Here is a 16,933-nt window from a genome sequence, read left to right on the forward strand (position 1 = left end):
TCAAACCGGCATCGCGAAGCAAGGGCTGGCCATGGATAGGTTGGCAGCAGCATTTAAAAATCCCCTTACATCCCGAGGAACGTGGCCAGGTACGTGAATGTGGCTCCGATTTAAAGTTACTGTTATAAACCCAGGTGTAGTTTGCTATTCCTGCAGCCAAGTGGGTACTCGGAGCTCGCCTTCAGTTCAGATCTGCTTTTGTTTCAAATTCTCCATTACCTTCCATCCCTATGGCGGCAGTAGGGGAAAACAATCACGTTAGAGAAAGCTTTTAAAGTAGCAATTAAGAGGCAAAAGCAGAACAAAAACCTGTTGACTCGGGCCTTACTTAGGCCTTTTCAGTCAGTAATGCTTACTCAACCTGAGAAAAGGCTTCAGGACTACGGTGCCCAAAAAAGAAAGGACCTTGACAATAAAGTGCATGCCAAGGTACTACACACTCAGTAAATTACATACCCGTCCCATGGCTGATTAGCAGGCTGTGCAAGTCTGTCTTTTCTTGGGCAGAGGGTTTTTGTAGCGTTAAACTTAAAGCATATTTTTAAACAGACCAGAAGCTCAACTGCAAGTTATGAAGACGACAAACAGAACTACAGAAAAGGGAAGGCAGAGAAGTTTATTCCAGCAATACTGCTGCACCTCACTTTAGCACAAAGTGTTCGTAAAAGACAACCACCCCCAAAAGTATATAAAAACACATCCACTAAACGGTAATCCTGGAAAAAACCCTTTGATGGAGTGAACACTCCCTCTACTGCAGATGAGGAGGGGTTGTGGGGAAAGATGATTTCAGTAATGCTGCCTTTGGGCTGCTGCAGGGGCAGAGGTTGCCGGGAAAGGTCATGCCCTCCTAAGGCCGATCCCACCGAGTAATACCACCCACTGGTCAGGCACCTCTCTAGCACGTCTTCATAAGGGACCCTCTGTGCTCCCCCTCCCCAGCAAACACCCTCTGCTCCTGTAACATGCAACCAGCATCACATCCTCCCACGACAGTTTGACAACCAGACTGATAAATCAACCACTGCGGTGCCTTTGATCTCCTTTCAGGAGAGCGGGATGGGAGCTCCCACGGTCAGTGCCACTAATGATAGCGCAGAGGGAAATCTTGACTCCAAGCACCAAAGGGTTACACAGCAAAAGGCCACTTACTCCTCCGAACAAGCGTCAAAAAGCTGCTCTCCCCTCTGCCCACCCACCCCCCTTCAATATAATTCAGTACAGTCAGTGGTCTGAGTGCCGCTGGCATCAGCGGCGGTAGAAGTTACTCTCCCGGGGTAGTGCAAGGTCCTCTATGTCAGGATGTCATGAGCTTGGTGCTCCACCAACATCTCCATGCTCCTCACATCCGTGCACCAGAACTCCAGGCGGTCTTTCATTCCTTTGATCTGCAAGGCAAGCCCACGACACCACTTGAGATCCCAACTGGCTTCTCCAAAACCATTCATCTAGAAGAGATGCCACTTAACATCTTTTACCATCAAAACGTTTTAAGCTAAATTGAAATGCACAAAAGGAATTGTTTGCAACTAGTGTTCCACAAACTGGTTTGTTTTGGGATTGTTTGTTTGTTTTTATTTTAAAGGTACATGTACCCTATGCAGTCTTTTAAAATGGTAAAAAGAGGATGAACTTGAAAAGCTCAGCACCTTACAGCCCTGCAACTCTTCTCTTCAAGACAAGCATGCTGCCTACAACCCAGAAACTCCAATGTTTTGCTTCATGTGTTTACGCTTGAAGCAGCCAGAGATGCCTGCACCCTTTAGGAAAACACTCATAGCGTTTGTGTGGCTTTCAAAAGAGAAGCATCACTAATACCCTATTCTCTCTCCTGACAGGTTTCTGTTTACTGCAAAACACATAGAAAACACACCGTATACCCAAGGTAAGAGCTACAGGTGACAAGGCAAAAAGGAATGAGGAAAAGCTGATGTACTTCCTAGTTCCCTGGGCACCTTCAAGAAACACTAAGGAGACTAATTCTCAATGACCCTTCACAGTTCTTATTCTAATTCCCAGGTCACCTCGCACAAAAAACCCAAGTTAGTAGAGCCTTAATATACAAGCTTGTCATCACCTGTTGCAAATCCAACACACGTGGTTGCACCCATGTCATGTGCACCCTTTTATCGACTTCATCAATGCTGCCCTTCACCAAGCCTACCGAGAGCGCCTTCATCACCAGCAGTTCCACCTGGAAACAAAACAAAAAAAATTATCCAAAGAAACAACTAGGAGTCACCCAGTTCCCCCCACACCCCGATTAATAAAACCTTTAAATGGCACTTTTGGAAGACAGTTTACGACACACGACAAAAATCAGGAGCGGCCACAGCCTCTCACACCCATCCTCCTTCAGGTTACAATACTGCCTTGAGACTCAGCATCTAAATATACAGGAGATATTTCTTTCCCCTAAGAGCAGATTTATCTTCTTTTCTCTGAAACCCCAGGAAGAACAAGGTAATTGGAAAAAGCACAGATTTGCCACGGGTAAGATGTGCTTGACGAATATGATTGCCTTTTAAATTAAATAGCTTCCTCAGTGGTTGAAGAGAGCGCTGTCGGTGCCCCGTACCTTTCTTTTAGCAAGTGCTCAATGAGACCTTCTACCACATCCTTGCTGACACGCTGGTAAGCTACAGGATGTACAGAGAACACCACAAGATGAGTCAAAAATATGCTAAACTACTGAGCTGAAACGGTAGCGGTCAGAGGCTTGAAGATGAGAAGGCAGCTGGTCACGAGTAGCGCTCCTCAGGGCTTGATAGTGGGTCTGATACCACTTAATTAGCTTTAAGCTAGCTGGATGACAATTTCACAGATGACACCAAACTGGTAGGGAGAGGTGGACGTACTGGAAATAAGAGCTACCATGAAGACAGACCTTGGTAGATTGAGCTAACATGAATCCCATGAAGTACAGTGAAGGTAAGCCCGGAGTCCTGCACCTGAGACCGAACGATCCCAAGCAACAGCAGAGGGAGGTCCGACTGGCGGCGGCGTACTCCGAGTATACTCGGCAGAGGGACTGGGAGGGAAAGGAGCAGTCCGGGGTGGACAGCAAACCGTGCAAGAGGCAGGGGTGTGCCCCTGTAGCAAGAAGGGGGAACAGTGCCCTCTCCTGCATCAGCAAGAACACAGCCAGCAGACCACAGGACGTGATCGCACCACTCAGCACTTGCTGGAGCACACTGCAACACCATGCCCGGCTCCGCATCACCCCCTTTCAGCTTAAGGGGGGCACTGCAAAAGTGGAGAGAGTCTAGCAATGGGACACCAAGATTAGGAGACTGAGAACTTGACATTATGAAGAATCTTGACTTGTTCAGCCTAGACAAGAGGTGGCTTGGTGACACTCATCAGTCTTCCCGTACCTAAAAGGCAGTAACACGGAAGATAAGAGGTACTATTTTCATAAGGACTCATGGCGAAAAGGCAAAAGACCACAGGCAGGATTTGCTTCAGCAGGGATTCCATCTGGACAACAGAAGAAAATTCTTCACCGTGAGAAAAATTAAACATTGGTGACATTTCCCCTCACTGGGAATAGTCAGGACAGCTTGGCAGGGGCCCACATAACCTAATCCAAAGGCCTGCTTTCCAGAGCACGTGGGAACAGACTACCTACGGAGCTCTCTTCCAACTTAAGACTACAACTAAGAATCTTAAAAACTTTATTTACCATGACACAGGAGCACCGAGCAGTCAGTTCATTCTTAGCAAAGTTGTCCAAATGCACAACAGGGGAGGACATTTCTACTTAAGAGTTCGCCTCTGGGAGGAGGTCTGTCCAGATCCTTCCAGAGCTTCAGAACTGGGGCATTAATAAGTTTGTCTAAACCTGAACTCACCTCATTCACAGTGACTTTGGCACTCTGAGCGATCTCTTCAAAAGTGAGCTGTCTGTGATTGGCCGGTCGGGTGAAAGTCATCTGAATTTATGGAAACAAATGAAAAAAATCCCACACAGTTTTAGTTTTCTCCAATAATGTGCACAGCTTCCCTGGTGCTGCCCTGCTGAGCTCTCAATCTGCAGGAGCAGCCTCATTTCTCATGTCTAATCAAAATACTTGAACGAAAAATGCATTTACATCAGCAGAAAGGAGTCGCGCCGCTCCCTGCTCCCGCACACCCTGCTGCTCCAAGCAGCAGATTTCCTAGGCAACAACATAATCTCCAAATAAGGCAGATCTGTGCTGAAACGTCTCCATGTGTATCAAATCTCCGAGCTTACACAGTACCTATAGGTGGTAAAACTTGTTCACAGTAAACAAGTGGAATATCTATACACACTAACATACCCACACATGGGTGTGTGGGTGCGTATACACACGCATTACGCTCCAGGTAAGTCAGTATTTAAGGTTTTGAAAAAGATCCAGGGCCACAGAGGTTTATACACCAGAATTAATGGTAACAACAGAGCCAAAACCTTCAAGTGACAGGAGAAACTGTTCAAACATTTAGGGTTGCCTGTCAGGGAAAGGAGTCTCAGTCCTTAGGAAACCAAGACTGTTTTAGAAATCTTTGTTATATTAGAACACACTTTAAGAGTGAACATTTCAGATACCATCCTCAAGATACAGAGCTTGCTCTTTTCTCCCCCGCCTCCATATCCAGCCTGAAAGAGCCCACCCTTGAAACTGCAAACAAGTAGCACGCCACCAGGCTTCTCTTCCTAGCAGTTCTTGCGTTTTGGCACCACCTAGGGGCAAAATTTGCAGTCAACTCTTTACACCCACGAGTTTCTGTAAGAGGAGCGAATGAACACACCCAGCAAAGAACAGAGCATTTAACAGTGCTACCCCCACCAAAAGGCAGTTGGAGCAGTCCCTTTCCATTTCCCACACCACAGTTCTCAGCCTACCTCCATAAGACACAACAGTTGAATCTTCTGCAGCAGAAGCGCTTCATTTGCAGCCAGATCTGGCTGCAAGAGGATAAAATGGAACAAATAAGTGCATTATTATTTCCACCCCCTCCCTGAGGGAGAACAGCATGCCATGCACAGGAGTAAGCCACGTGGGGACCCACTCCCCACATTTAGGAGGAAGGAGGCTGTTACAACCCACCCACTACCTGCTAATGGTCCCAGAAAACAAATCATAAGAATGGCACAACTAAATGCAGCGCTTCCCAAGGCAGGCAACGTTTTATCAAAAGCCACAGCCCTGCGCAAACAGACACAGAAGTCGACCTGTAAACTACTGCTACGTCAGTCGTGTCTGGTATAGCCAGCGTAGCTAATATCCAGCACCACTGCTTTCCTCAAACTTCCTAGAACACAAGGGAAAACCACTGTTTCACATGAGAAGCAGTTTAATACTGGGAGTGAATGGTATTATAGAAATTAAATCAGAGATTATCTTCTTGTGCAGAACTGCATGACGTGTTTATTTGCCTTCGCCTTGGATGACAAGATTTCTCTTTACTTCTTTTAATCAGCCAGACACAGAGGGAAGCCAAAAGAAAACTTATGATACGTATCAAGATGAAGGAAAAATTACTGCTTTTGTGATTAAAATTATACCAAGGCACCAGGGTAAGGAATTCTCAAGGTAAAGGCCCACAGAATCTAAGTGTCCTCCATAAATATCGAGCCTAGGCCTTAAGCAATACAGCACCTGATTCGCTCACCTGCTGGCCCCATGCTGACTTCAAAGCCTGAAACGTCTCCACATTACCACTGTTGAAGGCGTAAAGTGTGTCAATCAGCCACTGCCGATCAGTGTTTCTCAGGGACTCCAGAACAGGGTGCATGAGCTGCAGAAACCAGGCAGAACAGCATCAATAGGCTAAAATCAATTCCTGGTACTCACCAAGTGAGCCAACGCAGCATCAACTTACCAGCTCCCCAAAGTTATAAACACCTTCTCCCAGGAGCCCAGCCAGTCCCAGGGTAAAGGCTCTCTCTTGCTGCTCTGATACTGGGGAAAAAAACCCAAACCAGAACAATCAATCAAACCCAAATAAAAAGAAACCCAACACAAGAACAGTTTGGATGAAGCAGCAGTCTAAGCCCCATCAACCCCACACTCTCTCTGCTCCTGTATTGAATCATACTCAGCCTTCCTTCTCATCCCCTCCCAAGCCGGAAATTCAGAAGCCTGCACTAACCGCAGCAGTAGCACAAAAGGGCTGCTTTTTTTAATCTGTATTGAAGATTTTGGGGAACTAGAACAAACTACCCCTTCCAGTGGGTGCACCTCACCCCTCCCACCACCTCAACGCAGCTTAGGAGCAGAATCCTACTCAGCCATTCTTGTGGGCTCTTCCTCCTTCCAGCCAGACCCTGTCCCAGCTACAGCAGAGTCAGAGCACTGAGAAAACCTGTTCTCTGCCAGGGCGTTTATTTAGACTGAAGTGATGAAACAGAGAACGAAAAACGGGACTTTCTGTGCTTGGCAAAGGGGGAGTTACCCGGCAGATCTTTGACATCAATGCATCCTAGAAACCGCAGCGCGTCCTTATAGTAAGAGGCATGGTTCCCAATCGTCTGGTAGTACTTGCTGGAGAGATCATAGAAGCGGCTGTGAACTGAAGTCACCCCGGGGAGGTTGTTCAGCATCTCCTCAACCTCTTCAATGGTCTCCTAGAGGAGGGCAAAAACCTGTCTGTTACCGATGAAGGTACACCTCACACCCCCGTGCTCCCAGCCTGCTGTTCACCACTGCAAGGGCCACAGAATTCTTGTGTGGTCCAGAAGAAACAACCACTCACCAGTAAGGCAGATGAGGCCACGGTATTAAAATAAAGGAACAGCATTCTTCCTTCACATAGTAGTTAGGTTAAAAAAAACCCAAACCCACAGCAACCACCCTGCAGCTATACTTACATACACACACTTTATATATACTTATACCCACCAAACCCATCAAACTTTGTACTTGCTCTAAGAGACAGAAAGCTGCACTGCATGAAAAACACTCATCTTGGCTTTAGGAGATGGTTCTAAAAAAAGCCAAGATGAAACTAACAACATGCTTTGCACAGGAAACGATACACTAATTCAGCCATGGCCAGCAGCTCGCCAACAAGTGGCATTTGTACCGCTGGATTCATGAGGCCCTCTAAGCTGCGATCCGGAATATTATAAGATCTATTTTCCCCTCTCCTGAGCTGTGCACACCAACAGCTGCAGCCATCAGCTGCAGGCCACCAACAAGCAACAGCACCCCCAGGGCTGCATGCATCGGAATCTTATGAGACTTCAGAGATTCGGCCATGAGTACTACCTACGCATTTTATGGCCTACAAGACGTAAAGCAGAACCACAGATCTTCCTGGAAATCCCAGGAGCTGAAAATTTGTCATCATCTCATTCAAAACTGAAGCACCGACACAGGGATGTCCACGCTGCAGTAATTGCTGAAGTGTGTCACAGTGCTCCAGAACATCTGAACGCGTGAACTGCTCGAGCCATCACCTCACCTTGGTGACCTGCAGGTCTCCAATGTTCAGCTTGAGCGCCCCGATGGCCGTTTTACACAAGATGACAGCTTCATCACTGCTTTTTACCTGCAGTGACAAAAACATACATGTTCAGAGAGCGCCACCCTTGCAGCCAGGTCGGCTCTCGAAACCTGGACCATGTGGGTTGCGTTTCATTTGTTAATGTGTTCCCGCATTAAAACACAGAGTTGCTCGCTGAGAAAAGGGGTATGTTTCCTCCAGCGTAGGTTTCAACAGGTTTCAACATACACATATCTGCTTCTTCAGGCATCCCGTATATGCTCGTACGCAAAACAATTCCTGTAGGTGGACTACCAGAAAAAGCAACTTCAAAAATACCTTTTCTCGAGTCTTTTCCAGAAAAGTAAGGGCCACATTGGGATCTGAAGGAAGGAGGAAAAAAAAAAAGGCAGCAAGATCAGGAATTCTCGTGGAACTAAATCCGAACCTAGAAATAAATCCTTTTACTGGATTCATGAAGACTGGAATATTTTTTCTACAGCATATCACTCAACCTTCAAAAGTGCTACTATTGTAGGCCAGGCTTTCTGCTCACCAGCCATTCTTCTAGCGAAGCAGAGACTTGCTGCTCTGTCTAGTGGTAATTATTTAAGCTCTTTGAGTCAGTCCTTTCCCTCTTCAGTACACCAGAAAGACAACAGCTTAACACTGAAGTTTTACCCATTACTATTAACTTGACAAATTTCCCAGGCATCAGTTACTACGAGTGCTGTAAATAACAGGTAAGAGCACTTACCTGTCATCTGTCTGACTACATGAAGAATGATCTCTACCAGGGACAGGGGGTTCACCCTAGAACAAAAACCTCATTGTCAGAACAGCCTCAGCCAAGAGGGCTACCTAAAAACTTCCAGGCAAACACACTCACCTGTGTTCAAACTCACTGATGAAGTTCTCGTACAGCTGTGGGCACAAAGATATCAACAGTCAGGGAAAAGGATGTTTCGGTTCAGCTATGACACTCGCTCTTCCCTGCATTCCAATTTATTTTTCCAACAGAGTAGCGGACATCCAACAACACCTTACAGAATCCAGGAGCCAAAACCTGCTCCTTTTAGCTCATTCTGTCTCTGCAGTCTCCTTCCAACTGCAAGGAGTGACTCGAGAAACTCGCAAGCTAGCGGGTACTACAGCACAACGCCTCCCTGCTACGGGCTGGCCCGGTGCATGCCTCCAGGTGTCAGCGTACAATAAGCAGAGGCCCAAAGCTTTGAAATTTCCCTCTGCACACATTCGGAAAAGAGACTATCTCTAGAAACCCATGGCTCTTTATCATGGAAATAGCTATCTCCTGGGAAACTGAATTTTAACTTAAAAAAACAAAGGAAAGTGAAAATACGTGATTACTTGTGGCATACAGAGAACATGGGACTCTGGAGTGAGTATGCTATTATCTTCACACACAGAAGAAGCTCCCAGACAGTGGGTGAAATAACCTACTGAATACATCAATGCATTTGTGAACACCGACAATCCATCCCACGCTTGCAGTCATAAACCCCTCATTACAAAAGGGAAAGAAAAAGGCTCCCCCTGCCCTCCCCTCCCTCCCAAAATCTTAAGTGAATGAAACTAAAAAACTGTTTTGAAGCCTCTAAAACTGACACATTTAATTTTAGCAGAAATTTCATACACCAACCAAATCCTGCACACTCACACCCAGTGCATAAACCCCAGAAAGCTGGGTTCACCTAGTTTAATAATTCTCCGGGGACAAGTCAGAGGCTGCTTACTTTCCACTAATACAAAAATACCATCGCTTGCCTTCGCTACAGAAAGATAAAACGCCTGGGAACAACGGAGCACTTCACCTTGATGAGTCCATCTCCTTGGGCAAAGCAAGGGTCCTGAACGAAGTCCAACACTTGCAGAGTCAGCTGGTGCCAGAGCCTTAAGAAACAGGAAGGTCACCCGGTGAGTTCACGCCTTACACCAGCTCCTTTGCTCGAACCACATCCAATGCTTCACGCTCGAGGCCTGCGGAACGCGCCTGCCGCCAGGAACGACGGACACAAGGCAGAAACGCGAGCGGGCTGCCGAGCCCCCCTCCGAGCGCTAACGCGCGGCGGCCCCACGGGAAGCACCGGGGAAAGCCGCTCCCGGGCTCTCCGCAGAGAGAGTCGTGATGGTTAAACAGCGACCACGCCGCAGTTAGCACCGGGCGCTGCCCCGCGGGGCCCCGGGACACCGTGAGGGAAGGCCCCGCCGCGGGTAGCGGCCCCCTCCACCCTCCCGCCTCCCGCCCCAGCGTTACCGCAGCGGCACCCCCCGCCGCTCACTTCTTGTTGTAGAGCTCCTCCAGGCGGTGCCAGACGGCGGCCTGCCCCGGCCCCGAGCTCTGGCTCTGCTGCAGGAAGCCCGGCACGTCCTTCATGGCGGCGGCGGGACGGGAGGGAGGGAGAGCAGGGCCGGCCACCCCCGCGTCGCGCCCGCCGGAAATGCACACTCACTTCCGGCGCGGCGCGGGGCACGCTGGGTACCGGCGGCCCCGCCGGGCTGTCACCGCCCCCGCTCCGCGGTAGCCATGGCAACGCCTCGGCAGCGGCCTTGCCCCCCACCCCCCGCCACACACACCTGCCCCAAAATCCCCGAAACCACTCAAACCGAGCGGGGGGCGTCCCCAAAGCGGGTCGGTTCGGCCGGTGCGCGAGACGCCGCGCTCCGCCCAGAGCCGAGGCGTTTTATGCCATTCATTTTTGCACAAAGGCGGGTGCCGGGCGGTAACGCCCCAAAGCTGCGCCCCGCGCCGAGACCCCGCGAGGCGCTTGTACAGTTCGGTGTGTCAGCGACAGCCGAAAGTCACTCCCCAGCTCACGATGGGGGAGTTTCTTCCTCATTTCACCTTAAAGGCGCAGCTGCCTTTAAATTCACCACGCATGCTCAGAGAGTGGGGGGCTGATTTGAGCGGGGGGCTTTCTGGCCTACGGGCGCTAATTTTAATATTATAATGGCGATAGTTCACCTGAAGGACACCTGGTTTTAGTTATTATCAACATCCCGGTTAGTTGTCCTCCCTGACTATATACTTTATCACCCAGCTTTCAGTGGCGTCTGAGGCGGGACGTTCCCTTCCGTCAGTCTCTCAGCTCTCTTCAAGGCTACAGCCGTAAGACAAATGCTTCCCTCTGCTCTCGGCTCCCTTCTCTGGCGCCAAATCCCCTTTTGCCCGGCTCACATGGCTCAGTGTTATTGCTTAGCGGAAAATTCCATTTTCTTCGGGATACCGGGGGCGGCGGGTGGCTGCCGGAGCGGCGGCAGCGAGGGAGAGCGCGCCTACTCGGGACATTGCGGTAGCGGCAGAGCCGGCGGGCAGCGAGGGAGGGCGCGCCTACTCGGGACATTGCGGTAGCGGCGGCGCGGCCCCGGCCATGGAGCGGGGAGCGCGGCGCGGCGGGGGGCTGCTGGCGGCGGGTGAGGCCCCGGGGGGCGGCGGGGAGGCGCCGCTGCCGCCGGGCCCCCCTCAGCAGCCGCCCTGTGCTTCCTTGCAGCCTGGCGCAGCCTGTGGGAGCGCGGCCCCAGGGATGGCGGCGGTGCCCCGGGGGGCCCGGCCCGGCTCTCCCGCTGCCCCGCGGACCCCGGAGGACAGAGGTAGGGCCGTCCGGCTTCGCGCACCCGGCCGCCGCGCCGGGAGGCCCAAGGGGAGGCGGTGATGCTCGTAGGAGGGCGCGGGGCCGGGGACATCCCCCCTCCTGTGTGAGCCAGGCTGGCCCGGGAGCGCAGGGGCACGGGGTTTGCCAGAGAAATACTAGCGGTTTCCGTGCAAGAGGGTACTGGCTGCCAGGCTGTGGCTTAGGCTCCCCGGGAGGCTGGTCTGGCGCGGCAGAGTCCTGCCCTTGCGAAGGCGGCGCCGCTCGGTCCGAGATGCAGCAGCTCTCGGCCCTTCGCGTCCCCGCGCCCTCCCCGGGCTGCTCGTGTCGCCCCGCACCGGCGGGCCGGGCAGATGAGCACGCCGGTCTCTGCCCCACCTGCACCCGGTGCCGGCCTGTGGCTCCTTCAGGCGTTCGCTTGTGCACGCAGGGCTCCATCAGGGCAGAGCCCCTGGGGGACACAGAGCAAGGAGGACACCTGTGCTAACCTGGGCAGCACTGTCCCAGGTGACCGCATCACCCTGTTAGAAACTTCTTGAAACTCAGGACATAGAAAAGTCTTCCTTATCCCAAGAGCAAATCGACTGCGAGACTTGTGAGTCCCAGCACTGCTGTTCCGACAGCCCTGTGTCCACCCCCTGTCCAAAAACCCCCCTCTCATAGTGGTACCAGTGACGTGGTCTTTTCAGATCCGCATAAGAAAGCGCAATGGAAGGTATCATCTACTCCTGGGGTATGGGTTAGACTAATGGTTAAGCTTTCTTCTTGTTAAGTACTAGCACGCAGTCTGGCCAGTTGAAGAGGTGGTTTCCTCCCCGTGAGCAGTTTTCAGCTGAAGTCGCTGTCAGTACACCACCTGCTGTGCTTTCTGTCCATTCCGAGCAGGATCCAAGGGACCAGGCCCTTCTCTTTGTCTGCTGCTGCCAGAGCTGTTTTAGGAGTGGGCAGATGGGGAGATGACGGTGGGAAGCAGAAGCTCACCCTGCGGGATGTGGCAGAGCTCGTTCGGAAGAAGGAGTGTCACCGAGTGGTGGTGATGGCTGGCGCTGGGATTAGCACCCCCAGCGGCATCCCGGATTTTAGGTAATGCCTCCGTCGTTTCTTTTGTCCTTTTTTAGTGCTGGGAGGCCCAAGATCTTCAGCTTAGATAATGCTGGTGCCTGCTGCTCCTCTTGCCCCTCCATTTTATTTATCAGTGTGAGTCTAGACTAGGCACAGGAGTTTCCGTGCCTGCTGATCCTCCTTCTCCAGTCAAAGGCAGGCTGGCATCACCAGTCGGACTTGGGGCTGTTCCTTGGCCTGGGTCTTCAGGATGGTTAAGTCATGCCTGTAGCTCGGTTCTGCAGCTCCACTCCCTGCACCATCTTGGCCACCAGAGAAGAGCCAACATGGCCATGGCGCAGGCTCGAGACACTCCAGCTACAGGCGAGTGTGGCCCTGCCCTTCCTCCGATGGCGGGCATACCTCTGCACCTGGGAGGCAGGGAGGCAGTAGAGCAGGGATGCGAGGCAGGTTCTCTGTCTGTGCAGAGGTAATTTCAGCTGCTCTCCTGACACACAATGGACAGCACAAAGGAGCCAGAAAGAGCCCAAGGACCTGGCTGCCTTCTCTGTCATGTTTTGGTCTGTCCCTGTGGTGGGTGGTATCTCTTCCTGCGCTCTGACTACGAGCCCCACTCTTCTCTCTCTGCAGGTCCCCAGGGAGTGGCCTCTACAGTAACCTTGAGCAGTACAACATCCCTTACCCAGAAGCCATCTTTGAACTGATGTATTTCTTTGTCAATCCTAAGCCCTTTTTCACTTTGGCCAAGGAGCTCTACCCTGGCAACTACAGACCCAACTATGCTCACTATTTCCTGAGACTCCTGCACGACAAAGGGCTCCTCCTGCGCCTCTACACCCAGAATATTGATGGCCTGGAGAGAGGTGAGTTTTCTGTTCCCCATCTCTCAGCAGCAGAGCACTGGGAAGAGATGAAGGTAGGAAGCAGACTAGGAGGCAGGATTGGGGAAATGCCCAGTGAATGTGGAGTTTCTGGTTCAGTCACCTCACGCTGAGCTGGTCCTCTCCCACACGCTGTGTTCCAGTTGCTGGGATCCCTCCCGATAGACTGGTGGAAGCCCACGGCACCTTTGCCACTGCCACTTGTACGGTCTGTCGAAGGAAGTTCCCAGGAGAGGACTTCAGGGTGAGTGGTCGCAGCTGGGCATCGACACATAAGTTAATGCAAGGAGGAGAATCTGTTGCAGGCCTGTTATTTTGCCCTCGGGGCCAAGAGGTTTTATTGGAGGGGACCAGACTTGGGGCTGGATGTTGCTGCAAGGATGCATTGTGGTTCTGACCTTGCTGCGCAGGTGTGCGCTGCCCTGTAACAAGTGGTGTTGGGTGCTCTTGCTTCAGGGGGATGTCATGGCAGACAAGGTCCCTCACTGTCCCGTCTGCACTGGAATCATCAAGCCTGACATTGTGTTCTTTGGCGAGGAGCTCCCGCAGCGCTTCCTCCTACACGTGACGGACTTTCCCATGGCAGACCTGCTTTTCGTCATCGGAACGTCCCTGGAGGTCTGGGACTAAGGCAAACCCTGCTCGCAAGGAGAAAAAGGCACACGGAAAACAGGGCCTGAGGGGGACTCTGGAGAAGAGACAGGGTTTAGAGGAGAAGGCGAGCAACTGGGTTATCGAGGTAAAATTTGAGGTGGCAGGGTAAGAAACAGGGTGCATGCACTCTGAGAGACCTTCTGAAAACCTTGCGCGCTCCTGGTGAAGGCGGGCACCTGGAGAGCCAGAGATGAGTTTTGTGGCTACCTGAGGAAAGGCCACCAGATAACCGGTGACATCCACGCCCTGTTTAAAGCTGGGGTGGCTTAGCCCACGGTGGGAGAACTGTTCAACACAACAGTTACAGGCTTAGTGCGCAGTGAATTCATGCCCGCGGTGCCCCTCAGCAGGGTGACCGTGTCTCTCTGCTCCTTCGGGTTGCCTTCCTTTAGGTGGAGCCCTTTGCCAGCCTGGCAGGAGCTGTTCGCAGCTCTGTTCCCCGAGTTCTGATCAACCGAGATCTCGTAGGACCCTTCGCCTGGCAGCAACGCTACAATGACATAGCCCAGCTGGGGGACGTGATCAGTGGGGTTGAGAAGCTGGTGGAGCTACTGGACTGGAATGAAGAGATGCAAACACTAATTCAGAAGGAAAAGGAAAAGGTGGGAAGGGGCGCAGAGCCCTGTCTCCCTCCCTTGGCCTCTTCGTTCCTTGTGCTGGGGTGATTCTAGGGGGGGAGCAGGCTTGAGCTTGCTGGGGTTAGACTTGCACCACAGGCGTTGCCACACTTGCGGTCTGCATTCAGAGAAAAGGACCACAGAAAAAGCAAAAAAAGGTTAAAAACCAAACCAAAACCAACGGTCGGTGCTATTTGACAGCGAAGGTGCTGCAGAGCGCTGCGTTGCTGAATGTTTCAGTGGTACAGAAGGGGAGGGTGCAGATCTGCCAACCTCAGGCGAAAGAGGGAAAATATGGAAAATGGGAGACTTTGGGTTGAATGGGAGTGCTTTAGCGCTTCTTCAAGCCGTGTCCCACTCAATTACTGAGAACCTTTCTGTTGTTTTCACCTTTTTTTTTTTTTAATTTATTCCCAAACACACTGAAAGAGCCCTATAGATGAAGGTAGTTTCCTAGAGCTGGAAGTGACCAACCAGAAAATGCCCCCCGTCATCGTTACCAGATTAATCCAGTTCAGTCGTAAGTCAGCAGGGGACTCACCTTTGCACTTCAGCGCAAAACACGGGCCTTCTCTTGTTGAGGCAACGCTTCCCTCAGATGCGTGCGAGAGGCTGGAAAACTCCACTGAGCGTGCAGACACGCAGCGGGGCACGCTCTTGGGTGCTGAAGCTGCTCTTATGCGGTGGCTTATGCAGCCTTTTCCCTGGCTGGGAGCCGGAGCCCGTGATGCTGTTGATGGCTCGTCAACACGAATAACTGCTGAACTGAACCGAGGAGCCGAGCCACGCGTCACCTTAGTGGAGCTTTCCTTTCTGTACATTCACATGATTGCTTTGGTTTCGTTTCTAGTGTTTTTTCCAGTCATGGTGAGAAATAAGTAATAGTAGTAGCGAAAGGGAGGCTCCACTTGTGCCATGTCCAAGACCGAACAAGGTGCTGCGGTGGCCGGACACGTGATGAGCAGCAAGCAACAGGCAGGCATGAGGGTACTTGCTCCACCTGGCAGCGTTGAATTGCTAACTAAAGGCTCGACTCTTCCCCTGCTGATAGTGGATTTCCCTGTGCCATTTTTCCTACATCTGTAATCTTTTGAGATCTTCAAAAGTGAGAAATTATAGGAGAGCAGGTTCTTAATTACTTTGAGTTTAGTGCTAATGTTAATTATTACATTACTTTAGACCTGCTGGGAAGGTTTTTTCCACCTTTGGCATCAAACACTTTTTAAATTTGTTTGTTTTAATTTAAGCAGAAGTAGTAACGTGTGGGCTGGGCCAACTCCTCTGCTTGTGCAAGTGAGCACAGCTCTGTTGTCTACAATAGGTCCCTGCCAACTCGCCGTAGTAAGCAGCCCGTTGCGCTTTTAACAGATACACTGTCCGTACACGACTACTTCTGACCCAAGAGAAAACCTGGCTTCAGGATTCCAGTTTTAACATTCAGGTTGTTGTTGTTACTTCCATCAGATTATGGGGTATGAGTGAATAGGAATTTTTAGTCCTTCGGTCAGGTTTTTGATTTTTCACTACAAGCCGTTTTGCATTTATATGAGATCAACCAGCCCCTCGTTCAGCGCTTGTGCTGCCCTAAATCACTGATGGATAAAGCCAATGCAAGCATGGTAAAGCATGAAAACCAAGTTCTTCCCTGCTCTGGGATTTTGGTGCCAGGAAGCATTGCTGGCTGAGCTAACAGGGGCCAGCAGGTTTGAAACACCCTAGCAAACACTGTGTGTTTTTTCTGTTTTTAGCTGGATGCAAAAGACAAATAGGACAGCTGGCTCCCTGCTGCTGGAGTGATGTTCACCTTGAAAAGATGTTGTCATGCCCAGCACAGGCAGAGAAAGACCTTGCCAGGGAGCTGTGGAAGAGGCTGTCCGGCTCTGCAGCAGCAAATCCACGCAGGCCTGGCATGCTGGGGAGGTGGGGATGCTCGTGGCTCAATCCAGCCGGCGTGGGAGCAGAGCAGAGAGGCCTTCGCCCGTGAAGGAAGGCAGGCTGAAGGGAGCGAAGCCCCAACGCCAAGCTGCAAACTGGTTCTGCACGTGAAGGCTTCCCTACCTGAGACTTCAGAGCAGTTGATGTAGCTACTGAGCGCTGTTCCCTCCTCGTCTCGCCTCATTTCGGCACCTGCTAGGAGAGGCTTTCCTCTCGCGCAGCTCTGGCTGTCACCCCGTCAGCACACCACTTGACCGCGTCCAGCCATGAGAGCTTCACCAGTACGTGCCGGGAGCTCGTGGGCTCGTGCCAGCATGTCAGACGAGCTGTGCACGTGCAGCTTGCTGTTTGGGTCTCCCTCTTCCTGAGCCATCCAGTCTCAGAGACCCTGGTTTTCAAGGATCAGGCGTTGAAAATGCCATGGAGATCAGGCCTTGAGGCAGGACAGCATCACGTTGGTCTGGAGTGAATTTTCCAGCTCCCTCCCCTGGACTGAGCATCTACCAACTCCTTTCACAGCTCCTCCTCAGTTACAACCTTTCAGCTGCTGCAGACTTGTAGTGTTTATTCTCCAGATGAATTATCTGCTAATCAGGGGACAAATGCTGTCATGGGGGCCTGTCCCCCATTCCTGTTCAGGAACACCAGCTCAAGCTGCTGCAAGAGCTTTGAATCAGTGTAGTGTTAATTATTTAATAATAAAAAGAGTTCTAATTCTTTT

General features: G+C 51.3%; 2 protein-coding genes across 3 annotated transcripts; one reads left to right on the plus strand and one right to left on the minus strand.

Annotated features, from left to right (window-relative positions):
• Positions 1-591: 591 nt before the first annotated feature.
• Positions 592-10,266, minus strand: PSMD13 (proteasome 26S subunit, non-ATPase 13). The gene is made up of 13 exons (XM_075095328.1): positions 9,756-10,266; positions 9,288-9,366; positions 8,345-8,379; positions 8,213-8,268; positions 7,795-7,838; positions 7,435-7,521; positions 6,424-6,595; positions 5,851-5,930; positions 5,641-5,766; positions 4,871-4,933; positions 3,855-3,935; positions 2,078-2,194; positions 592-1,388 (listed from the first exon to the last, which is right to left on the minus strand). The coding sequence occupies exons 1-13, from the start codon at positions 9,848-9,850 to the stop codon at positions 1,293-1,295; spliced, it is 1,131 nt and encodes a 376-aa protein (XP_074951429.1). The 5' UTR covers positions 9,851-10,266; the 3' UTR covers positions 592-1,292.
• Positions 10,267-10,797: 531 nt separating this feature from the next.
• SIRT3 (sirtuin 3) lies at positions 10,798-16,933 on the plus strand. 2 transcript variants are annotated; one of them, XM_075095330.1, is made up of 8 exons: positions 10,798-10,887; positions 10,965-11,064; positions 11,949-12,146; positions 12,756-12,988; positions 13,150-13,250; positions 13,463-13,624; positions 14,053-14,262; positions 16,026-16,933. In XM_075095330.1, the coding sequence occupies exons 1-8, from the start codon at positions 10,845-10,847 to the stop codon at positions 16,044-16,046; spliced, it is 1,068 nt and encodes a 355-aa protein (XP_074951431.1). In that variant the 5' UTR covers positions 10,798-10,844; the 3' UTR covers positions 16,047-16,933. The 2 variants fall into 2 exon arrangements, 1 of the variants encoding a protein (XP_074951431.1); XR_012660867.1 differs by lacking the exon at positions 16,026-16,933 and having other exon boundaries at positions 13,463-13,745; positions 14,053-14,175.

The sequence above is a fragment of the Phalacrocorax aristotelis genome, chromosome 5, assembly GCF_949628215.1.
Source record: "Phalacrocorax aristotelis chromosome 5, bGulAri2.1, whole genome shotgun sequence".
Taxonomy (NCBI): Eukaryota; Metazoa; Chordata; class Aves; order Suliformes; family Phalacrocoracidae; genus Phalacrocorax; species Phalacrocorax aristotelis.